Source organism: Tetrao urogallus (assembly GCF_951394365.1).
Source record: "Tetrao urogallus genome assembly, chromosome: 16".
Lineage (NCBI taxonomy): Eukaryota > Metazoa > Chordata > Aves > Galliformes > Phasianidae > Tetrao > Tetrao urogallus.
The window spans coordinates 10,258,434-10,283,978 of NC_136829.1; the positions used below are offsets into that span (position 1 = coordinate 10,258,434).

General features: G+C 42.4%; 1 protein-coding gene across 1 annotated transcript in view; it reads right to left on the reverse strand.

Annotated features, from left to right (window-relative positions):
* The window catches only part of RTEL1 (regulator of telomere elongation helicase 1), a gene marked incomplete at both ends in the record, with an annotated part of 36,265 nt that extends 16,512 nt beyond the window's left edge, over positions 1–19,753 (reverse strand). Inside the window, 23 exon segments of the mRNA XM_079543335.1 lie at positions 352–467; positions 1,137–1,280; positions 2,757–2,834; positions 3,379–3,456; positions 3,687–3,772; positions 4,851–4,891; positions 6,925–7,038; positions 7,188–7,320; positions 8,398–8,482; positions 9,118–9,192; positions 11,236–11,291; positions 12,490–12,587; positions 13,021–13,099; positions 13,781–13,819; positions 14,448–14,601; positions 15,053–15,118; positions 16,060–16,144; positions 16,609–16,684; positions 16,937–16,997; positions 17,584–17,665; positions 18,291–18,384; positions 18,660–18,858; positions 19,652–19,753. Of these exon segments, the coding sequence (XP_079399461.1) occupies positions 352–467; positions 1,137–1,280; positions 2,757–2,834; positions 3,379–3,456; positions 3,687–3,772; positions 4,851–4,891; positions 6,925–7,038; positions 7,188–7,320; positions 8,398–8,482; positions 9,118–9,192; positions 11,236–11,291; positions 12,490–12,587; positions 13,021–13,099; positions 13,781–13,819; positions 14,448–14,601; positions 15,053–15,118; positions 16,060–16,144; positions 16,609–16,684; positions 16,937–16,997; positions 17,584–17,665; positions 18,291–18,384; positions 18,660–18,858; positions 19,652–19,753 (2,141 nt within the window).
* Positions 19,754–25,545: the final 5,792 nt, after the last annotated feature.

A 25,545-nucleotide genomic window follows, 5' to 3' on the forward strand; every position in this document is an offset into this window, starting at 1 on the left:
AAGTCTTTAACTATGTAGTAGTACTGTTGGCCAACATCCCCTGCCAGGCCTCAGCATCGAAGGCTATCAGCTAAATTCCTGTTGCTTCAGCATTACAGTCTTTTCTCAGTTTCATCTTCTCCAGAGCTGCAGTTCTGGTGGCCACTTTCTCAAATGAGAGATGAACAAGATATAAAACAAAGCTGGTAACAAATTACTGTTGCAAAGCAGTGCAATTATCTTACACATTCAATTACTTATTAACTGCAGCCTTCTCCAAACAGCAACACAAGCACACTTACAAAATACGAATAAATGTGTTGGGATACAAAGATGTTGATATAGGTTTATGCTCTAGAGCCAAGGTTTCACCTGTCATCACATAGGAAGATAGCACCATAGTCCTGGCGATGCCTGATGACCCTGCCAATAGCCTGGTTAACAGCTCGGGAAGCTTGCTGATTGTACCACTGATGCCCAGATAAATACTGCAATACGTGGGAGAAAGAATTAATATCAGTCACCAGGTAAAAGATACTTTGTGACATGCAGCCACTACTTATTTCTAAATCACTTAAAAATGTAGCAACATCTTCTGAAAAAAAATCCCTAAAAGCCTAAGAAAGCTAAATTCAGGTTGAATCAAGTATCACAGCTGGGACACAGAAAACTCAAGTGGTAATACACAACTTGAGGAGCTACTTAATAGATGATGCGCTGGCTTCCTTGCTATTCAAACAGGTATTAAATAATACAGTGACCCTAAGAGCTAACCTGCAGGATAATAAGCTAAATTTATAATGCCATTCGTTATACCAAAAAGAAAATACCCAAATCCACCACACACAAACCAACCAGCACGTGCAGTTCTTCTCCTCACTCTCTTTCTGCAAGAAGAAATGCATGCAGAGACCTTGATCCAAATTTTAATGACACTGTTTTTTTTTTGAGCTGTATTTGATTGCAACCATGTCAATGTGGAGAAAGAATTTGGAACCCTTGACATTATCAGAAATATGTGAATATACCTGTGACAAACTCCTAAGGCTGTCTGACATTCACGAGGCTAGGAAGAAAAGCCAAAACCCAGAGACAAGAAGGGAAAAAGGCACAACAAACCTGCAGGCAGCCAAAAAGTTGTAGCTGCCCAACATTACCTGAGCACCCATACTACTTTTCTTCATCTCATTCAGGAACTGCATCTTCAAAACAACTCTGGGCTCCCAACGAGGAGGAAATGGAAGGCCAGTAATGATGACTCCTCGTCCATTCATGTCTGCAAAGTCCAAGCCTTCGCTGGCCTGAAGAGAGAGAAGGATTTTCATCATCAACAGGATGTGAAGTGATATTTCAGAGAACTTAAGCAGTTGTTGGAATTTTTTCCTCCACTAAATTAAGTCCCTAGCCAAGTGGAGAGAGTGAATATATTGCAAACAGCTTCAGCAAGATTTTTTGCTATTATTACTGTGACTTTAAATCTGGTATTTTCCTCTAGGAGACCCTGACAAATCATACCTCTGCCAGAACTATTGATTAATGTGTGCCTTATTCCTGGATAAGCAGAACAGCTGCATTCAGATGTCTCAAATGTCAGAACATCTCATTCAACATTCCATGCCTTTGTTAACAAGATGAAATAAGAACATGGCAAACTTTTGATATTAAAGACAAACAACAACAAAATCAAAGCAGTAATTAAAAGCTACCAAGAACCTGCTCAGAAAGCACAGACATTACCAGCTGTGAAGCTTATATCTTTACATCTGTCCAAGCAGCTGTCACTGACAGCCCTGTATCCACTTGTGTCCCATGCTGTGCTGGCAAACTAGTTTGTGAGATGAACAAAAACCATCGAAAACATGGAAAAAAAAAGTTGATTTGTCTTGTAGTTTTCCCATTTCATTTACCATACTGCACAAACAGCTGCAATAGAATATATGGCAGGGATGAGTGGTAAAATGACCAAGGGTACTCTGCTTAAAGCAGCACAGGAGGAGCAGCCACAGCGTGTCTTTGGCAACACAACTCTTGGTTTATTTTCTCAGATGTTTGCAATTTTGCATTCATACTATTAATCCTTCAAGTACAATAACCTAAATTGTCTGCTCTTCAATTATGTGCTACTGCAAAGCACTGTCTCTCCACAGATGCTACTCCTCTCAGAGTCATACACTGATGTTGGAAGGACAGGCACATTCACTAGAATCCTGCCCAGAAAGGGTTACATTTTTTCTTAATTGATCCAACAACGATTCTCAATGCACTGAAGGCTCAGAAGATGAGTTTCCCTTGGTAGACAGTAGCAAAAAGTCTGAGTAATTTGCAACACTGCAAATATTTCCACTGGTATCATAAGTCAACTTATCAACACTTCAATGAAAGGCCACCACATGCATCCAGAGGACTTGAAATTAATCTTCATCTTAAAAGTTGAGCAATGTTTCTGGTTCTAATCAGCGCCGTTCCAACATGCACAATTACAATTGTTTCTTTTAGTTCTCCTCCAAAATTGTTCTCATCTAATGAGTCAAGCTTTCTGTTTGTAGCCAACAGGAAATGTACGTATCATGATGCTCATCCCCTTTAGAGAACTCTGAGATATCTCTCTTTAATAAAAACAGGAATTAAACCTACATGTACTTGACATAAATTTTAAAAGGCTTCAGGGCATCCAACTCTCTCCGCCTTGACTATGGTTACACAACACAAACATCCTTGTTAAATTCAAAATGGTAAGTAATCTGATCACAGATAAAATAAATTCTCAGTTACATTACCTTCCCTCGACACACTGCCAAAAAAGCAGCACCGTTGGACTTAGGACAGGCAATTTTACCATAGTATGCATCTATTACCTAAAAGTTAAAACATGATTAATACAAATTTTGCTTAAACTATCTCCATAAATCTGGGCAAGTATACAAGATTGATATCAGATGCTTCTGAAAAGAAAGCAGACTCATGGACTGTCAAATCCTTGAACAAAATACGCAAACCAGGAAAGCAATTCAAGGATATTACCAACTCTTAGAAGCATGCAGAATGGCCATAGAAAAGCAAAAAGGAAAGAAAGAAACTGAAAATTTAAATAATTTAATAGGCTATGATGGGACTTTGTATAATAACCAACAGCACATGATTCAGTGGCAAGCAGACAGCACTGTAACAGTCACTGGATTTCCTATGATGACTGAACCATGCACAGTTAGATGGAAGAGTAAAAGAAAGCTGAATAGAAAACACAGTTCAAAGCAGCTCTGCAAACATTTTCATTTTATCCTAGGAACAGGAAATTAACACAAGTTAATTAACACAAGTAATTAAGCACAACTTAGAGAGGTACTAAAACATCACAATAGCTTGCAGGTGTGCTGCAGGTATGTAGCACAGATTCCCTACCTCAGCAAAGCTTCCTTTATTCCTGGGTTCCACAAACATTGGCTTCACTTCTTCTATCCTTTTAGCAAAATCATGCTCCTGTTGAACAGATAACAAACATATCAAATGCTCACATGAAAGCAAGCATCTACCAGAAATTCTCATGAGAAAGGATATGCTCAGACTTCCCCCACCATCTGCTCCTCTCCACGCAAAACACACAAAGACAGGGGCAGAAACATTTTTAATAAGCATGGTTAAATAGCATAACTGCAAACTGTCTGAAGTGTGCAACCAAACCACCTGTAAAGGGAAAACAATGAACTTACTCTCCAGTATTCCAGGCTTTTATCCATGACAGGATACGATGGGAAAAATACCAGCAGTCCGTGAGGTACAACTCGCACAAGATTGCCTGCAACAAGATGGGCAAATGAATAGTTCAGGGCATTTTCCTCCTGGTGTGGATTGTAGAGACTGTGCAGGAAAAAATAAGCTAACAGCTTTAAGTCTAGACTTTGGTGTTGCTAATAGCACGTTTTATCCCATAAATGCTACACTTCTGAAAAGCACTCATAGCATTACAGGTTTTCTAAAGTGTCACATTAACTGACTAAAACTTATCATGAGTATGCCAAGGAGTAGGAAAGGAAGAGACAACACCACCTGCTGCATTTTCCCATGTGACAGTAGGATCTATTTTCAGACCTGCTTTTCTTTTCCCTTGTTGTTTTCGCCATTTTCTATCCTTTGCAATTTAAACATTCAGAACAACAGATGAAGTACCTCAAGCCTGACTTTGAACCTTTACCTGCTGTAGAATATACTTCACTGAGAAGTCATCCAGCTGTTATTTGGTGAAAGCATTTTTCTAAGTTCACCATGGAGGCCACATGGAACAACTCAGAACTCTCTCCCTCTTTTTGTTCTCTTCCTTCGAACCTCCATAGATTTAAGACTCCTTTCATACCACAGTCAGTCTGCACAGAGACTTTGTCTTATTCTGTTCTCACACATTAAATTTCATAGTTCTATTATGTTTGTAAACCATGAAAAAATAAAAGCTGAATTAAGATCAGCTTGACAAACTGCATTCACCTACAGCACACGAAACTCTATCAGCTTCCTGTGATCCTTAATTGCTCTGCAAAGTGATGCTGGCAGAATAATCTCTGTGCATCTATTTTCTAGTCTGCACTGCTTTCTCACCACATGGAAGGATATTTGTGAACCAGAGATAAAGAGCTGACAATAAAACTGAACTCCTAGCGTGGAAATATTAGATTAATCAAACTGATTTTCCTACATTACTACAGTAGCCAGCTGCTTGAGCTAACAGGAACACGTGAAAAAAACAGTACTTAGTTACACAATGCAATCTTATGCCTTTCTGTCTTATCATGTGTTTCCTTTTAACATTTCAGAAGCCTTCCAAGTGATTTCTAAAAATGCTGTGCAGCAACCTGCTTTTGAAATCCATACCCTTCACTTACCAATGGTTTTCCCCAGAGAAGATAAATAGTCCTCTGAAAACCTACAAAGAAGAAAAAAAACCAAAACAGGTAGCATTCACTCTACTTTCTTCTGTACATTTTTCATGCATATTGACTTCCCCTGATATTGATCTGAAATAGCACATTAGTATGCTCCCAAACACCCACACCAGGCAATACTGTGACAAAGTGATACTATTACTACCACATCTGATCACTGGCAGTCAGATGAGTTTATGATTAATACTAACATATCAGAAACACAAGTTCTGCAAGAAAAGTCCATAGATTAACCTGTGAAGCCTGACTAACGTTACAACAATTTAAAATACAGCTAAACTAGGTGTGGTGAGGCTGCAGGGGCAAAAGGGGTGAACGTGGTTGCTATGGTTATTGTTTACTGCAGGTATAAGCACAGTGAATCACTTAATTTGATTGAAGAAGTACTGCTCCACAATGAGCAGCTTTATCTGTTTCTTCCAGCCCTGACTGACATATCACCTGTGCTCTCACGCCCTTATGATTCTTTCGTTTCAGTTCCATGCAGTTTTTCCTCATAGTTTTCCCAGGAAGCTCAAATACATGAAGAAAAAAAAAAAAAATCCACATTTATGAGAGCTATGAATATCAGTATCACCAAACAGCCGCTGTCAAAACATAACACTGTGCATTCCCTTTCTTCAAAATGGTGTTTTAAGCCAGAGGCAGGGAAATCCCCAGCCTTTCCGCCTTGAAAGACGTTACTTTCAACAAAATACACTGAAACCAAGCTTCCAAAAACAAGGAACATCATCTGAGGGCTTTCCAGGCTTCTTCATCTTCTCTGTCAAAATCATTTAGAATCGTTGAGCCCCTTTCCATTCCATGGAACACCTGGCACGTAGCTCATTCGTGAAGTAAAAACTGAGATCTGTTCTTGGATCATTCTGTATTGCTGAACAAGGGTGGGCCAGCAAGCAGGCAACATTCTGTGATTCTCAGCTAGAGGTACAGATATAATGCTGAAACTGGAAGAGCCAACATAAATGAGGAAGAACACGTACATATACACAAGGATATCCTCATTTCAAAGTACCACAGAAGGACTGGGATCTAAAACAACAGTGGCACAAAGGCACTGGCACTCTTCAGTACCTTCAGAGAATTGGTAAGCACAGAAACATTTGTGAGGTGCAACATAGCATGAAAATGCCTCTTAGAATAACATGCTGAGATCTCATTGAGAACAACCTATAGGGAACAAAAGTCTATATATAATGAACTTATGTGTTTTAGCAATCCTTGCTGGCACTACTTTTATCTCTTCTACAGAAAAAGCAGAAAGAACAAAAAGAGAAAAAAATATGAAAGACCAAAGAAAAGAAAGACAACTAAAGATTTGGATATGTTTTCCTTAAGAAGGCAATGCAGAGGTGAAAGGCAGGCCAACTGTGATGACAATCTTGAAGCATAAAGGTATTTGTTACAAAGGCCAGGCATGTTTTGAGTCAATTGAGCTTCCAGCAAGCTGAGGATGAGGGTCTATGGCAGCACAGGCAGACTGCTCTGCAATGTGAAGGGAGGTGGGACCTGAGGATGATCTGAAGGAGGGGACCTGCCACATCAACAGAGTAAGCAAGTAGGAAAGATTCAGAGACAGCAGGCAGGTTCAACCATGAGTCCCAGACTGTCAGATAAAGTCATGGACAGGGATCAGTCAGCAAGTCAGGGTCAGATCAGTAGGGCTGATGGCCAGGTATGGTTACAGCAGAGCTGGAGACACTTCTACAGCAAGTGCAACTCTTGAGCTCACTTCCCAGATGAAAAGGCTTCACCTCTGGTCCGCGGGGGATTTCCCACGTGAGGCCAGTCAGGGGGCACTAAGGGCTGTTACTGCACTCAGTGCCCTGATACTCACTTCCTTCCAGCCCTCTACTTCTAAACTTCCTACAGTAGTGGTTAAGGGTATTGTTATCCGTTTTTATCCATCCAGTGTTCACCCATGAAAAGAACTGCAGAGAGCACTGATTTCTTCAGAACTCAAGATGTGAGAACTGAAGGCTTCAAAGCAGAATTCCATACAGAAGTTCATTACCTTCTCTCATAAGTAGAATTGAGCACAGCTCCATCAGGTCCTTTGGGAATGATTCCAACCCAGAGCTGGCGTTTATCAATAACGTGAGGATTCTCCAAGAGAACAGGAAAAGGGCTGAAGAAACACAAAAGTGAGACTGAAGTCATAAGCCCTCTATGATTCTCTACTAGCTACCAGTCCAGAACACTCAATTAGATCTGAGATAAAATAAAAAACACACTGAATTTTCAATAATGCCACTGTTCACATACCCAGACACTTACATCTGCATTTCCATTGTAAATGATGAGAGAGGAGAGAGAGTCCCACTAGTAAGGATAATTGTCCTGACTCCCTGTCGAACAAGCTCGTGCATGCTATATCCAGGGCTGAAACACCAATAGCTTAAGGTCTTTCCTGCACCAAATAAAGAGAAAACAATAAGAAGGCACACTGTATAGGGGAAAAATAGGATATGACTACCATGTAGCAGCATCTGAACTTCTAAAACTAAAACATCTTGGCATATGAAGCTAAAATCCCAGGTGTACGTGTGTTGTGCTTCCATCCTTCCAATTTACTATGACTACTCAAAGCAATTTAAGATGTCATTGCTCAGTCATACCTTTAAGTAGATTCTATTACCATGGAATGGATTATGTTGGAAGTAATCTCATCAGCTATCTCAGGCTACGTCACTTATCCTCACTAATCACAGTTTGCAGATAATTACGCTCAACTAAATTATTTCTGCAAAACCCCTTGAAAGCAGCTTTTCTTAAGAGCTCTGCAGCATTTCCATAAAACATGCCACACAACTACAGAGAAACTGGAGATCTGATCAGTCACCTCTGGCCTCTGCCAGGTTTACATATGGTGCAAGTCTCAAGATGTTGCTAGACTGCTGCACAGGTACTTGCAAACAGTTTTTATTTTAGAAGCAGATACATCCACATGTTTGCTACATCACAGAAGAATGCTGTGACTGCTTTGTATTATTTTTACTTACAAATCCTCCAATTATGCAATAAATCTGGTGCTTCTGCTAGCCTTTCCCTGCACACTTAACAAAATCCACTTACAATTATTCCTGTAACTTGATATTCTGATTGAGCAATATCCCAGGAAGACAATGGATGCAGAGTAACAAACAGCATGTCCTGCTGCTCAGAACAGCAAAGGGAATACGTATTTTGTGGAAACATTCATGGGGACATTATGTGAAACAAACACTAAAATTGAGGGAAAGCATTCTTTGAAAAACATTGCTTTAGTCCTTCACAAAATGACTTCTGTGAAACAAATACTGATATTCCTAACAGCATTTAGATGAATAATTAAGTAGACATTTATCAGGCAAGGTATTTACAGAGATCCTTGGAAAGCATTCTACTAAGAAGGCTTCGATAGAGGACATCCAGCTCTCTTTAATAAGACAGGAGCTGAGTTGGGTTCAGCCCAGCTTTTGCATGAACCCAAGTGTGAGCTCTGTACCTTGCTTTTTCGCAGCTGATGAATCCCAGAGATCTGTCCTTTCCTTCTTCTTCTTCTGATTACCGTTATCCAGATGAATGTGTACCTGAAGGAAAACAAGAGCAATGCTCCTAGAGACTGCTGCAGAAGTGAATGTGCACTGCACCCCAACCCCCAAAAGCTAGCTCATGATAAGGAGCACAATTAACGTCATTTTATAGTGATGCTAAGGTTGTATAACTTCCTATCTGCCTTTCATGTTTTGTGTCCAGTGTATTTAACAAGGAGCAAAGCAGCATGTAATAATTCAACCATCCATTTTCAATCAGTTTATGGAAGCAGCATTTCATTGGTGGCCATGAAATGTCACTTAAGCCTCGTGAAGAACTGCTTCACAAACGGAACTACAAAATCTGAGCAATACAAAAGATGAGTTTGCCAGGAGAACACAACACTTCTTGTAGAATTGCAACATTTGCAATAATTCACATTTTCTGCACTTCCCTTCTCACGTTTTAGAATTAAAAAAAGAAGTTCCTCAATAAATTACTGCACAAGTCCCCTTCTTTCCGGGCAATCTAATTTAATTACTCCTCTTCTTTTCCTGGAGGAAGTTACATAACCCTGTAGTAATCAACACCACAATTTGCTATACTATCCACATCCCTCTCAGTCTAGAATACATAAGCACAGACATTAAATGCTATCTAGGAAATAAGCAGAACAGAAAGCATTTCATACCTTATAATACCTGGATATCGACTGAGGCGGCACAAAACCTGTTGTGTCTTCTGGAGGATCAATGTTGAATACAGTCTAGAAGAAACAACATAATGACATGCAAAGATTAAACAGCTATCAACAAAGTTAACATACCTTGGCACTGAGAAGTGTTTCCAGAAAATTCACCGTGGAGACACCCTTAAATATATCTCCTTGCTCCTTTCATTCAATAAGATAGCTTTGAACAAACACATTTTTACAGGCAGTTCTTGCTAACCACTGGTCCTCCTCATCGCTCCAAACAATACAAGCCAGAATCTAAATATATTCAAATTATATCAGTGGTAGCATCACTATTCACACCATACCTGACTCCTGGTTGCTCAAGAGCACAAGCACACGGTGTGGTTATGAGACCACAGAGAGCCACAACTGTGTGTGCAAGAACTTTTGGAATTCCCTTAGCTGAAAATCCCAGCTGTGGTATCCTACCCTAATAACACACTGCCTGGAGAAAAAAAATCAAGTTGTAATTGCATTTGTTTGTCCACACCTCACATGAAAAGCTTCTAGAAACCCCACACGAACGTAGAACAGAACTGTGCTTCCTTCCCTTTCCTGTACTTGATGCCTCGTGGCTAAAAGGGATGCAGTTTCAAACATACAGCTTTCCATGAAACCAGCTGTGGTTCTCAAATATTTATAAACCCTGCTAATTTTTCTAAACAAAATTTCTTCAGACATTTAAAATGAATTCTCGAGCTCACAGGAATATCAGCTAGCTAACAAGAAAGATGTTCTCCAGTAGTGAGAAGAAAACAGAAGCACAATTCCTGGAAAAACACATTTCTGAAAAGGACTCAGGGACAGGGTGTGCAAACAGGATTTGGGTAAGCATTCTTCTAAAAAGAGAACAAAAATAATCAAAAAAGTGATGAGTAATTAAAGGGAAAAAAAAAAAAGCTGTCAAATTGACTGTTGAAGGAACTGTAAGAAGGAATTGCTGTATTTTACCACGGAAGACATTGACTGTGAGCTAGAGAATGAACACTGCCACCCATTGCCAGTCTCCATACTTATGGGTTTTCCTATCGTTCAGCCACTGATGCAATTTTTCATAAAGAAGAACCAACCCATAGCAACAACAACCAGAACAGAACACCACCAACCCATGACACGTAAAACCAAGAAAAGCAACCAGCCACAAACATTAAAACTGATCTACCTATTAAAGACTGACAAAGAATGACCCTGATGATCCAGAACAGACACAAATAATTGTCTCAGTTCACTGTTGGGAAAAGATCCAATTCAACCCAGTCATCCCTGGTGACTCAGACAGATACAGGTTTCAAAAATCACCAAGTTCTGAGAATACAGCTGTGCTCCACATGGGTGTATACATCCCAAATGGCAGCAGATTTCCAGATGTGTAATGATGCAGCTAAGATGCTATCTGTTCGAACATTAAGCTCTCCAAATGTTGCTACTCCATATTTGAGTACCATCCAAGTCCACCAGAACTCGGGTCAGCTTCAGAGGGAAGCCAGAAATTGAACTTCAGGCCCTCTGTGCCCTCTTTCTCCATGGGGCCCAGGTTCTCATAACGTTTTGTAAATGCACAGCAGTGAGAATACTGTCAGCACCACATGGATGCCCACACACTTCCAGTATTAAGTTCAGTTTCCTGTGGCACAAAAATTATTTTTATTTTACAAGATCTCCTGACTTAAAATGACATTAAATGAAAAAAGTAATCTGTTGCTTTTTTTTTTTTTTTCCTTTAAACTTAACCTGTCTCTTTTTTTTGAGGCCTCACATTCCCACACACTGATCTCAAATGTGCACAGCCCAATGACCCAGCTCCACCTGGTGGAGGCTAAACCCAGACCAAATTCAATCTAGCTCACCAAACAGGACATCAAACCTACGAAATAACAACCAGGGTCAAAAATCAAAGTAGGCTGCCTCATTAGGCAGCAGCTTTCTCCTCTAAACCTGTATATTTCCATCAATGCACAAGTATATATGCAATTAAAAGAGAAAAAAAAATGGTTCCCTCCAGTGACACTGAATGCTTTTTAAGCCAACTCTTCTATATTTCAGGCACCTGCAGCAGCTGCACTAATTATTTACCTGGATAATATCTGAGAGTTTATGCAATCCTGAGGTATTGATGAATATCCCAGTGCCTACAAAGAAGAACAAAACAATTACTTTTACAATACAAACATGTGTATTGCTGTGTATGCACACCTGAACAGCACAACACCCTGCAAGCATCATTTGGAAACGTTATCCGAAACAGAAATGAGTTATTTCAAGTTCTCATCATTATTCAAGATGGAAGGAGAAATATAAAACTGGCATTCCAAGATAAGTTTCACGTTTCTGATGCATCAAGAAGCTGTAGCATCAACTTCTTCAGGCTCTTCTACATTAAAAACTGGGAAGGAGGTAATTAAGGCAGAAGATAAGCATGCTTAAGCTTAAGTTATATTTTCAAGAGCTCAGACAACTAACATCAGGCTTATGAGAGCAGGAAATTGTTTGTGTAACCCATTACTCAGAGACAAAAGCAACCTTTGCTACAGCTCTAAGAGCCCCTTGCAATCATCCCACGCTTAAAGCAGGAGCAAATAAAACAGCACATGAAATACACTGACAATGAGAATTTGACCATGGAAATGGCATTTATTAAGCCAGAGAAGGATGCCGGGGGGAAAAAAGGAAGGGCAGATTTGCCCACAAAGAATGCATTTGCAGAAATTATATGTTCCATGTCTATGTTCCGTGCTCTTTTCATTGCTTTCACTGAAGAGCAAGCTAATGAGAACGAGCTGTTAAGCAGACGTGACAAATTATTTTCTTAGTACATGTCAAAGTTGCACCTGCTTCCTTGCAGAAGAGCCAATTAAGAACAAGATGCTGATGGACACAAGAACAGAACCTCGTTAAACCTAGAAAAGATCATCAAGCAACTCCCAACATTGCTATCTCAGAAATCCACGAGCCAGGAATAGCTCAACACGCAAAAAGCACCATCAGTAAAAGTGCCAGCAAGCTCTCCTCACACATTCCTCCTTGTTTTGTAGAATAGCGCGATGTGCAAAAACCCTCGAGGTGTGCACATGTGCACACACAGCAGTAAATGCTCAGGTTTTGACACAACATTGGTTCTTACAATAAATTCTGGTTCATGGATGGACAGTGTTTCCCAACAGAGGGCCTAGCAACAAAATTACACAGTTTCTCAGGGTCAGACCTTTTTATTTTAAGTGTTAAATTCAAAGATGCCTTTCTCCACTTCCCCCAGAACACTGCAAGCTTCCAATTACTCACGTTAGAGAAAAAGTCCAAGTGAAAGAACTGATAAATTTACAGACTTACGGCCTGAAAGAAACTGTAAAATCTGCTCTAGTGACTCCAGGAGTGAGGCTTTGCTTTGAAACGTTATTTGGGCCTTTGCAAACAGTTCAAAGATGTAGCTGCATTTCAGAAGAAAAAGAAGCACACGTGGGTGAACACTGTAAACCATCACAGAGACACAACAACAACTGCTACTACTCTTTCACAGCAACAATTTCACCATTCAGTTGCAAAACATTCTCAACTCAGTAAGAAAGGAAAAATGATGGGAATGTAAATATTTCCCATCAAAAATAATGATTGCTACATAACGTGATTGAAGAAGAGCTGCAACATTGAATGAGCACTATTCCCAGGAACCAGAATATTACTACTAACCCTGAGAGCCACTGAGAAATCCTTCACACAGTGACATATTTGTTGTCCCGCTGCAGGTTTGTTATGTGAGCACACAGAAGTACATTCATAAGCAAAAAGCTCACATCAGACTCAATTTAACCTGGGTTTAGAACTTCTTCTAACATGCAAATGCGTTCATGAGAAGAAATTTACCTTCCATCTTTGGTGACTCCACTGTCATTTGGTGGCAGCTCCACTGCATCAATTGCACTTTCTAACTGAAGAAGAATTTCTTCATGGGAACCAAAAAGAAAAATAGTTATAGTTCATAGAAACTCACTCCAGGAACTCATCTGAATCCCTTTTTCAAATGCAATCTATTGCAAAAGCTGCCATCAAGGACAGCAATTTAGCTGCTTTCTTGATCCTGTAAACAAGCTAAAAGGATTAAAGCCAATTTCTTCAGCATCACCTCTAAATATTTGTATTAAACTTTAACAAACCCTATGACCTCAACCCATGACCTCTTAGATTAAATCTGTGGTACTCACAAAATACAGTTGCTAACTAAATACTAAACTCTTCTCTATAGATGGAGAAAGTTCTTGGAAACGCTTTGCAAACAGACATCTCAAGCCCTTGAGACAATCACTACACAGCATCACCTTCTCACAGCAGAATGATGCAACCAATACATTGGCAGCACATTGACAACACTGCAAAGTGAAGGAACTTTTGGCAAAGAGACAAGGGATGCATTTATCTGCCAAATCTCACCTTCCAGGGAAGTAACTGCAACTAAACATTCCACAAGACTCCATGAAAACCAGAGATTTCTATGAATGACTCAGTTGTTAACAACAACATCAGATGAATCTGATTACCTAGATGCTGACCAGGTAGCTTTTTGAAATAGTTACAATAACAACTTTTAACAACAAAACAAACAAAAAATAAATAAAAAGAACCTTACTCTTTATCTTCGCTATATCTTCAAGTTCCATGTTCAGCCCTATTGAAGCAAAGAAAGATTTTAAGGAGGGTGTTTCACATCTGTTTCATTTCATATCCAGTTTCTTCAAGCCTTCTCAGAAACTATTAGTGTGAAAGTTAGCCCTATGTACATAAGAAAAACATTTTCTGTATTCCATTTGCTGCTCCCTTTCATGACTGTAACAATCAGAAAGATCAGTGCAATGGAACAGTGATACAGGAAGTGTAATGACAAAGGGCCTAGTGCAAAGAAAAGGTGCTACTAAGAAAAAGTGCTCAGCTGTCTCCGACAACCAGCCTCAAAGGGAAAATCCCACAAAAGGAGGGATCTCCAACCACAGATCCTTCCCCAGGGGCAGTCAGCCCTTAAATGAGGCCTAAGATGCAGCCAGGCTCGACCCCTGCCTGTCTCACAGCTGAATTGCCTTCACCTGTGCTCTCAGGACTGACCAGGCCCTTTCCCAGGTGCTCCATCAGTGGTTCAGGCCGTGACTCAACAGTTACCATACACATGGCATTTTACATCACATTGGTTTGGCCAAAGACCCTGTGTTTGTCTGACATTATTAATTACCAGTCACTTACCTAGAGATTTAGTTTCTAGTCATATTTCCCAGTAAAACAGCAGTTTGTGGTTGCCAACACACCTGAACTGATGCTCTCCATATTGAATTCAGCATTTACTTCATTCTGTTGAACTACTTTGGCTTGTTCTTCCAGTACTACATTTATAACATCAATTGCTGAAGCCAAATCGTAGGCTGTCAGGTCAAAAGAAGACGACTCTTCACACAGTCTTTCCTAAAACATCAAGGGATGGAAGCATTATTTAGACTGTACAAGGTGTTATTTGGTCAGGTGGTTTCACAGATGTTAACGTGTAGATGAGCAGACTTGACTTCCTTTCTGTTCTCCAAGCTCAGGCTGGAGAACATTTTCAAATACCTTAAGACTTTGACTTACACTGGGCATCTTTTTTTCTGGAACACAGAAGATGTTTGCTAAACACCACCTCCTTTTTTTTTTTGCATTACCAAAAATGGTATCATATCCATCAGGCAGCAAATCAGAGTCATCAAAATCTCTTTAGGTTTTAACAGACATTCCATCAGTGATCATACGACCACGATAAACAACACTGACAAAGGACACAGTTGGGTGCAGACTTTACAGATCACTTCTTATACAATACTGGTCTGTATTTCGTTTTGGGTGACGTTTGAGAAATGGCAACAGAACAGAAACAACCTACCACATTGTGAGCTTCATCAAGTATTATCACAGTCCCCTTCAGCTCTATGTTGTGAGCTCGTCGGCTCTAGAGATGAGAAAGAATGAGGGAACACTTATGGAGATTACAACTGATACTGTATTAAAGAAAACATTTCTACCATACTAGGATTTACAGGTTTATCAGAATTAGTCTCACTCATCATTTTTGCCAACAGGGACTTGGGAGGAGTGAGGTGTAAACCAGGGAGATTTAGCTTGTGGATTACTTTTGTGTTGTTTGCTTTTTGGTTTTATCTTAGCAAGTTTCTTCTTGTGACATCTGTGCTGTGAGCTGATGCTCTGAGGACATCCTCAGCAACAAAATATCTCCTAACTTCACAATGCTTCCCTGCTTAAGGTGGTCAGAGGTTTTGGTTAGATTTATTAAGCATTTGGTCTTTTTGCCTCGTGCAGTAATGGAACTTAATCCAGCTTCTACTACAATTCATGAATAACAACAGGTTGCAAGAAGATGTTAGCAGATCTGTTTCCTCAGCAAAGTTTTTATCTGTGAAACACTGACAATTTATTGCAGCAGCTTTTTACAAAGCCAGCAGCTATGTACAAGAGCTGTCCAATCTCTATGGAAAGGCTCACGTTCATCCTACAAGCCATGCTGGTCACTGCAGAAACAAAAGATTCACAAAACACGTGCAAAGCCCCTGCAAAGTATGCTACTGATGGTTTCATTTCAGGAGGTAAATATAACCAGACAACAAAGACATCATATTCTGCAAAGCTGATTTGAGCAAGACCTCAAAGAAAACAACACAGAAAATATTTGTTAACTGTGGGAAAGTAAAACTAAACAGAGAAAACCACAAAAGGGCATCCCCTGACTCTGAACTTGAAACGAGCTTTGATTGTTTTTGAAGCACAGCACACACCACACTTCCTTGCTGTGCATCTGCTCTCAACAGCTCACCCACTAAAAGTCAACCTGACATAAAAATAAGAAGATTGTATTTAAAAACAAAGATCTGCTACCTTTGCATCCAATAAATAGTTGTAAGGCATAAAAATAATATCTGCCTGCTGCTTCAGGCTTCGAGACAGATAATAAGGACAAGCTCTGTTTAAAAAAAAAAAAGTAGCACAGGTTATAAAGTCATAGTTGCAGAAATATTAAGAGTGCATTCATCATTCATGTACTGTGTTTCATGCTCTCAGTGGTTTCTAGTCAATTTCCTAATGAATTGGAACTGACGTGTTTGATTTTCAGGCAAATAGCTCTATCCATGCAACACATGTAATAAAGTGTAGAAAATATCCCCATTGATGCATGTAGCTCAGCTGAACAAAGAAAAAAAGAATTCAAATGAGAAAGAATGTTACTCTTTGCTGCATTACACTTTTAAACCCGTAGGCAAGAAGTAAATGCTGGGCTAGGCTACTTTATCTCAATAAATCAGTCATATAATTCTCTTAAATCTGAAACTAAGCTGCAATGTTTGTCCCATCATATGACATTGGAAGCCTCTACTCAAGCAAGAATTAAAATTCTGGTAAGGAGGAGTAAGATCAGAGAACATCTACCTGTGCTTGCTTCCATTTTTAACCAAATCTTCAATATCCATGATTGAATCCATCAGTCCTTTCTCTGTAGACTTCTCTGTGAACAGTTATAACATTACAACTAGAGGCTTAAGTGAAGGTGCCCCACCTGCTATCCTGGTCATCACACTCATCCACTTCTTAACATTTTGGTCTCAAAAAACATGAATGCAGAGCACAGCACACACACACATATATATGCACACCACATACAAATGCACACAGAGACTCTGCCTGCTCTTTCAGACTTCTCCACCTGCCTAGCAGACAACTCCAACAAATGGGGCTTTATTTCCACGGCCAAGCTTACCTTCCACATTGTTGTAGAAATGACAAGCACGAGCCATCACTTTCTTTCGGCACATATAGATCTGCAAAATAAAGCCCTTTTTAGCACAGCTTGTCAAGCACTGTGAAGTGAGCTAAGAGATCAAGAGTTATCCACTATCCATAATGCCACCTAATGAATAAACACAGGCCAGGGTTCTCCAGTTTCAAAATCAGGCATCCTTCTGTTCCCCAGAGGTTACACTGTGTGTGTGAGTGGCACAGAACTCACATGTTTGGAGGAAATTTGCTTATATTTTACTACTACAGTCTTTGACATCACTCATAAACATCACAGGTAAAGCAATCACGTGAAGCCTTATTTTTAAATGGTTGTTGCCATTGAAAAACACTGAAGTGCAGACCCGAATAAACTGCAAACTATTAATCGCCCCTCATGTTCTGTGCAATCACAACCTCCTTCAATGGAAAATGCTACCAAAAATGCCAAATTAAATTTTGCACTAAAATAGATATGGCAAGTTCCACAAAACTCATGAAAAAAAATGAGTATCAGCCTCCAGTGATAAAGCACTGATAAACGTCAAGCTTAAGAACTACATATTTTATGTCAAAATAAAGAACAGCCTGGCATGTTCTTGTTACACATTTTCAAGGCTCTGTTCTCACCTGCATGTGGTTACTCTCCTGTCGTTTCACTTCAGGATTGATGCAAAGCTGCTCTCTGGAACCCAAAACACATATCTTTGGCCTGGTCAAACAGAATATACAAACCTGGTGTTAAAAATACAGCAAGAAAGAACACAGTTGAACAAACCTATGTGGGGCTTAATATCTCAAATAATGAGAAGTTCATGAGAAATGGATGAGCATAAAAAGGTCAGAATCATAACCAAGGAGTTAGTCTGTTTACAGCAGCCACAGATACACTTCTTAGTACTACACTTCTCCCAAGAACAGTGGGAGGTAATGAGTAGCAGCTTACATCATGCTGTAGAAAATCTGGGTTTTGTTATGACAGATCAGCCAGATAAGCTGGGGCTGCCACCTACTGCAAGCTTCTCGAGAGGCAGCTGCCATTCTTACATGAATAAGATTATGACAAGAAGTAAAGCAAGGAATTTGTGTGAAATAAATGTGTGAAATAAAGAACCTAAACCAGACTGAATTCAGGAAATTCTACAAGTGAAGGAAAAAAAAAACAACAATGAAGAACTCCAGGTTGTGCACATGCACATTAACAGAACTAGATTTCAGTGAGTATCAGTTTTCTATACCTTCATACATTTATACAGACATAAATTCAGACAGCAACTAGAACAGTATTTTCCTCCACCTTTTCTTTAAATAGGAGCACCATCCTAAATCATATTTACCTGTAGACTGTGTTCTTTAATTCGTTAATGACCTGCGTAAGCTGAGAGTGAGTTCTGGATGCATAAATTATTTTAGGAATGTCTGTGTAATACGCTGTCAAACAGGGGGAAAAAAGAGCAGAAAACCACTATTAGCACAACAAGAAGAACATGGGATGTTATTAGTTTCCTTTCCCAGCTGGTGCTATGGCAATGATTTGCCTTGTAGAGACAGCAAGATTTTGTCACACAAGTACTCACACACATAAAAACAAGCTAAGTGCACTTTTAATACTCTAAAAAAAAAAAATTAAAAATACATAAATAAAAGCAAGTGTTCATTAACATTCCTGCATCACTCCCACTGAGTATAAAAATCAAAGAACTCACTTGGGATGTCACCATCTGTGGCAGCATTGCCCCAGGAAGACATGGGTCTGTCAGGGAAGAGTTCGACTCCATTCATACGCTGTGCAATTTTGCGGGCTGAGATGGTATCTTTAAAATGTTCCCTCCAGGCCAGAGTGGAACAGAGCAGGCATAGGGTCTTTCCTGTTCCTGTAGGGCTCTCTAGAATGCCGTTTACTTTCTTTATTGAAGAGAAATAAAAGGAATAAGGGAAAAATGGGTAATTTAGAGGTTCAGCTAGAACAACTGCATAGTTGTGCTTTCTCATACAACAGAAAAATATGTATCAATATAAAAGTTTATAAACTGGGATTGTTTAGTCTGGAGAAGAGGAAGTTCAGAGGAGACCTCATTGCTCTCCACAACTTCCTGATGGGAGGTTGTGATGAGGAGGGGGTCAGCCTCTTCTCCCAGGCAACAAACAGGACCTGAGGAAATGACCACAAGTTGTACCAGAGGTTTAGGTTAGACATAAGGAAGAACTTCTTCTCTCAGAGAGTGGTCAGGCACTGGAATGGCTGCACAGGGAGGTGGTGGAGTCGCCATCCCTGGCAGTGTTCAAGAGGCATCTGGATGAGGAGCTATGAGATTTGGTTTAGTGCTTGTGGTAGCAGTGCTAATGGGAGGGTGGTTGGACCAGATGGTCTTGCAGGTCGTTTCCAACCTTGTGATTCTATGATTCTGAAAGCATGACCTGGAGGACCCTCTAACCAACTTAGCGTGCTCAGTCTAAAGCCCAGAGTAAGAGGAACCACAACGCACAACATCTCATCTAAAAAGCCTCTGCTCCCAGATAACACAACAGGATGAGAGGCGATGGCCTCACGGCGCACCAGGGGAGGGTGAGGTTGGGCATTTGGAGACATTTCCTCTCGCAAAGGGGGGGCGGGGGTTCACCATCCCTGGAGCCGTGGGGATGCGGCACCGAGGGACGCGGGCGGCGGGCACGGCGGGGCTGCGCTCGGCGGTCTCACCGTCTGCAGACACTCGAGCACTTTGGCCATGTACGTCTCCTGGCACTCGTAGGGCTGGAAAGGGAAATCCACCGTCACACCCCTCAGCGTGATCCTGGGCATCGCTGCCGACCGATCCCTGCAACGGAGCGCGCCGTTAGCAGTCGGTAAGAACCCAGAGACCGACGTGGAATGGCGGTTCAAGGCCGGTTCAAGGCCGGTTCAAGGCCGGTTCAAGGCCGTCCCAACCCGCCTCCCCTCCCGTCCGGACCCCTCTCGCAGTATCGCTGCTCCCCCCACCTCCCGCTCCGCCGTTCGGAATCCCCGCTCCGTGTCACGCGCCCACCCCGCCCCACTCGCGTGGCGTAACTTCCGGCGCACGCTCTCGCGAGACTTCCGGCGTTGCCCAGGAAACGAGGCCTGTGCAGGCCGCGGCAGGGCTTTAAGCAGGCCGCGTTGAGTCCCGGCTGGACCAGGGGCGAGCGAGTGGGGTTGGAGGTTCTGTGCGTCTCCTGTGATCTGTTGTGGAGGCCCTGGGAGCCGCGGGCTGGGAGGAGCCGAGCCCTAATGGTGGTTTGGTCCTCGAGGGCAGCAGGGCCTGAACCTGAGAGGGGCTTCTCCTCCCTGCTCAGCCACCGTGCGGTTCAGGCCCTGGGAGACAGCAGGTCGGTCGCTAAAAGGGGCCTAGAAGCCGCTTTTCTCAGCCTGTGCCCCCTGGGCTGTGCCCCTCCAGTGTGTCGGTAGTGGCTGGAGCAGCTCCTCGCCTTGTTATGGGCTCAGCGTGATGGGGATGGCTGAGGTTTCTCTCTGGGGCTGCTTTTTGCCCTGCACATCTGGACCTTGCACAGACCAGCCACGTAGCATGGGGTTTGCTGTGGAGTCAGCCTGCCCCATAGATAAAGGAATTGTCTCTTTCATTTTGTTGGGCCTCATGGCTTCTGCAGTAAGAACAGTAGTGAATTTTGGCAGGTGTCTTGCTAAGGGTGAATGTGCTGCTCCTTTGTTCTTTTGCTTCCCTTCTGCCTGCCTTCAGCCTCCTGTCACTGATGCACATGGCCAGGAGCTGCCTGGAGGCTGCAGCCCCTCAAACCTTATGTGCCACAACCAGCCCTGAGCTGGGATCTCTGTGTGTAAGATTCCAGCAAACTGTGCAGCTCTTGTAATAAATGGGCAGGTGTGGTTTACCTGGATCCCCAAATTTCACTGAGCTGTATTTTAAGTGCTTACATGAGGAGGAAAAAAATGTTTCAGATGCATCTCCCTGCGTTGTTGCAGCATCCCACGCTGTTAGACAGTTGCTGTGAAGATGCAGAACAGGATGTGGTTTAATTTACTGTATCTTTTCAAATATCTCCTAGCAGACTGCAAGGGGTAACGTTTGTATGTAGAGGTGTTCAAATACTTAACAGACGTTAAATGTGAGTCTGTTGTATAACCTGATCTCAAACTTCTGGTATATTCTGTGTTCAGCTAGGGGAGTTTACTTCTGTGGCTATTTTGCTTGCCAGTCTTCAAACTCCTTGAGCTGAACTTGCCTGGCTTGTAAACTGTCTTTAACTGCAGCTAATGGGTTGGAGAGATCTGAGTTATTCCTTCTGTGCTTTGTGGTGCTCCACACAAAATGTAACAATTTATTTTGCACCTGTTTCTGAGTGTGCCAGAGAGCTCTAACTCGATATTCATCGTGCAAGAGTATGCTGCAAAAGAAATGACTTATCAAAACTGAAACACCGTGAGAGCGAGCAGTAAGTTTATAATGGAGAATAAAGGTTTAAAAATGATCACAAATACGTGGAATTTTCTGTGATTATAACTTTCCTACACCGAAGAAGAATAACAGCAGCACTATATCAAATCAGATTATTTTTAGGGTTATTTAGGTAGTGTTGATTGAAGCAATGTTACTTTTAGAGAAGAGCTGGAAGGCTACCAAACCCAAAAAAGGAGTGTGAGTCAGCAGCGCTGTTGTCCGGGCCGTGTGAGTCAGCACTGGCTGAGGGCTCCTTATCCTTCTGGAGGATTGGGTCTCTGCACCATTTACCTTACTTGACCAACTCTGCAGTGCCAGCATTGGCGAGCCTCTCATTGCTGCACCTGAGTATTCTAAAATCAGAGAGCAAAATCTCTCAAGGGGGGGATTTGTTTCTCAGGAAAGTTGCTGAAGAACTGTGGGGGTTCACTGAAGCTGGGACATCTGTTTTATGTTGTGACACAAACACAGTAAGCACAAGAATTTGTCTTATGCCTGGACTTCCGTTCTGGTTCCCGGCTCCCTTTGTTCTTTCAAGGCAAAACTTTGAAGAGGAAGAAAGAGAGAGGATAGGAAGGTTTTGAAGAACAAAACAGATCAGCACGGTTACTTGGCGGCCCAGTCCCTATCTAACACTTGTTAGATGATAAACCAAGACAGGAAGACGTGCAGCCAGCTGAGTTTTCCTCACTGCGCGCTCGGGTCGGTGGGTGTTGATTTTTGGATGAACCATTTTTCGTTTGAAGCGGTGCCTTCGAGGGGAGAAACACACAAAGGAGAAACCTTAAAAAAGACGATTCTCAAACTTCACAGGGAAGGGGGTGTGAGGGCGACTGAAGGGAACTGCAGGGCCTCGTGCCAGCAGAAGGCTTGTGCAGAGCAGAAGTACGAGATGCACCACCTGTAGTTTTGCTCACAGGCCACCTATGCGGGATTTCTCTTCCCAGTCAAGTGAGAATCTTGAAGAATGGGAGGAGACTTCAAAGAGCAGCATCAACTGCCTGTGAAATTGCTGCTGTTTGTAGGAAGGATATTTTTCTCCTTTCATACAGGAGATGATTAGGTTGCCATTCATTGTCTTTCTGAGCATGTGTGATGGCTCCCATAGCAACCATCTAAAACTTTTCTTTGGCCACATAATTGTTCGGTTCTTTTGAATCCAGGTAACCCAGAGCCTTGATGTCTTTTCCCTGTTGGGTAACAGAAGAACAACAGCTTTCCTCTTTGACACACTCAGACTTTTCACACAGTCATTCTGTCATTAGAAAAATAAGTAAACACCCATTTTACAGATGAAGAAGCTGAAGCAGGTGGGATTAATGCTTTGTACAGCATTAATACACAGATGGGATTAAAGCTGTACAGCAATCACCGGACCAGAGCTTGCATCTTCACATGCTCCGAATTTGCCCTTTCTCATCTGTGGGTGCTCAGCCCTCCAGCTTTGTGCTGCTAACTTCTGTATGTGTGCTGCAGTTGCAGCTGAGCACCCAGAGGTGACCTGAATCCGCAGCTTGCTTTGCACCTTTACGTGACTGAAGTAGCACAACCCTTCTCCCCGACCCCGTCCCTCTGTACAACGTGGCCTCATTTCTCAAGTGCACAATGGTTATGAAGAGGAAACATCAGAATAACCCCGTTGTTTCCTTGCCTTCAAGGAAATATCTTCTTGATTTAGAGCTGATGTTGTCGTGGATTTCTTGTATTAGTTAACAATTGCAAGGGGCTGATGGCTGCCCAGTGTGGAACATTTATTATTTCATGCCAACTGAGGCAGCTTCTCCCAGCTTGAGACTGCAAACAGGGCAGGTAGGTCTCATGCTATTGCCAGGCAATGTGTTATTGCCCTGTATTGCAGCACCATGGAAAAATAGAACTTGTAAAGACATTTAAAATAAGGAAGAACGATCACCCAGTGTAAGAGATGGATCCAGCATTAATTATATTGAATGGATGTGTCAGGTCATCTGGGAAGTGCCATCAGTACTGGAGCTGAAGTGTATGCTGTGTGGCATAACCACTTGCTCCAATGGGACATGTGCCTTGGAAGTGTTCTGTGCCTTTTTCTAAATAAAAGGAAGAAAACTCATGCGATTGATGTCTGGAAGCTTCAGAACATTGCAAGGGGTAGGCAGACCCTGTTTGACCTCCTGGGTGAATCAAAGCCAGAGCTGACGCTGAATGGAGTGGGAGAATTCCAGTCTTGGTGAGCTTGGGATAGCTGTCTTTACCTGCTAATGGGGAAATGGACTCATGAACCATAGGAGACTTCAGCCTGCAGCCCTCAGGATGACCTATAAAGTCATAGAAATTCAGCCGAAGGAAAAAGCAGGGGGTTTACAGCTGGGAAATAAGCCTCGAATAGATGCAGGTAGCAGTTAATTGTCCACTTGGGATTAAAAAAAAAAAAAAAATCCTGCTCCAAACAGAGTGGAAAATTGTGGATAATGCCAATATTATCCTGAATTAGACTTAAGGTTTTTGTTTCTGTGATAAATCTTTGCATTTGATGTGCAGTGTTGAGGGGATGGGGCGCTCGGAGGCTGGGGGAAAGGATAGGAAGAAAGGGCTTTGAGTCTTTCAGTGCGTTCAGCAGGCATTGCATGTAGCTCCCATCTCTGTTGCAGCAACGTGAGCAGCCCATGGATCCCTGCAGCTGCTGGGGGGGGCTTGGGAGTGCCTGCATTGCAGTGCACTGGGGGGGCTGCGGCCGGGGGCTGTGCAGGGGGCTGCAGGGCTCTGTGCAAAGCCCAGCTGAGGGAAAATGTGGTGCTTCTGTGGTCCTGAGCGTGGCTGGGGGACGTGCTGCAAAAGCACAGGTGTGCTGGCCTCTAGGAGAAGAAACAAAGGGGGAAATGGTGGAAAATGGAAAAGGAAGAAGAAGAAAAGATGTCCCGATGCCTGAGAAATAATAATAATGAATGCAAGCGTATATAGAGACAGCAGAGTTCCGCTGGATTCGGAAGGCTCTGTTCTGCTCTTCTGCATCTACTTTTACAACACTTTCACCCCTAACTGCAGCCCCTTTGGTGCCCTGGTGCACAAACTGTGCCTAAAAGCACTGAGCCCATCAGGAACCCCCACCTCCCTGCCTGTTTGGCTGAGAATGCGGCAGGGTTTGGGCTCCGGCTGGGAGCTCCATCCTCTTCATGAGCAGAGCTCAGAGCCGCTCCATCCATTTCATTAAAATACATACATAAGTATGAAACGAATGGAATGAGATGAAACGAAAGGAAATGAGAAAAGATGCAAATAATAAAGATAACAAAGAGAATTAAAAAAACAAAAAACTGCTCGGTTTTGCTTTCAACGGATAAAAGGGAAGCAGAGCAGCAGACGAGAAAGGCAGGCAGGGGAGAAGCCCATCTTTTGCCGGAGCTGGGTGTGTCTGCCCCCCAACCACCCACACCGCCCCCCCCCCTCCCCATCACCCCCCTCCTCCCGGCTCCGCAGTTCTGGCAGCGGGCGGACGGGGAGGGACCGCCGTCAAAGCCGCCCGGAGGAGCCGGAGCCGCTCATTGCCGCCGCCGCGGACCCGCCCGTCCCTCCGCTCCATCCCCGCTCTGCGGGCGCTCCGCTCCGACCTCGCCTCCCCGTACCCGGCAGCATGGCCAGCACCGTCTCAGGTAGGGCTGCTCGTTACCCTTCTCTTTATAAACATATATATAGATATATATGGAGGTTTTTGGATTATTGGTTGTTTTTTTTTTTCCCTTCGCCTGTGCTGCTTAGGATGCATTGTTCCCCACCGCCCAGCACACACCCCCTGGTGCGAGGCAGTGGGTGCTCCTTGGATTTTAATAGCGATCCACCCGTGATGAATGTGCCTATTTATGCTATGGCTGCTGCTATGTTGCACCATCCGACGGCGCTGCTTGCCAATTCATGGCTATTTCTGCAGTGTGATGCAGCTTTCTTTTTATTCCCTTTAATAAACGTGCATGGGGTGTAGCTGGATGCAGAGAAATGCCAAATGGCGCTTCCCTACAATTGGGTTGTGTGCAGATTGCTTAAATGGATATTGGTTAAATGGATATTGGAAAGAAAGACGTGGAGAATTAAAAATGCCTTAAAAAAAAAAGCCTAAACCCAACCTGGGTGCGCTGCTGTGCGATCTCCCAGCTCCCCACCCTGTGTTTCTTTCATCAGGAGATGCTCCAGGGGA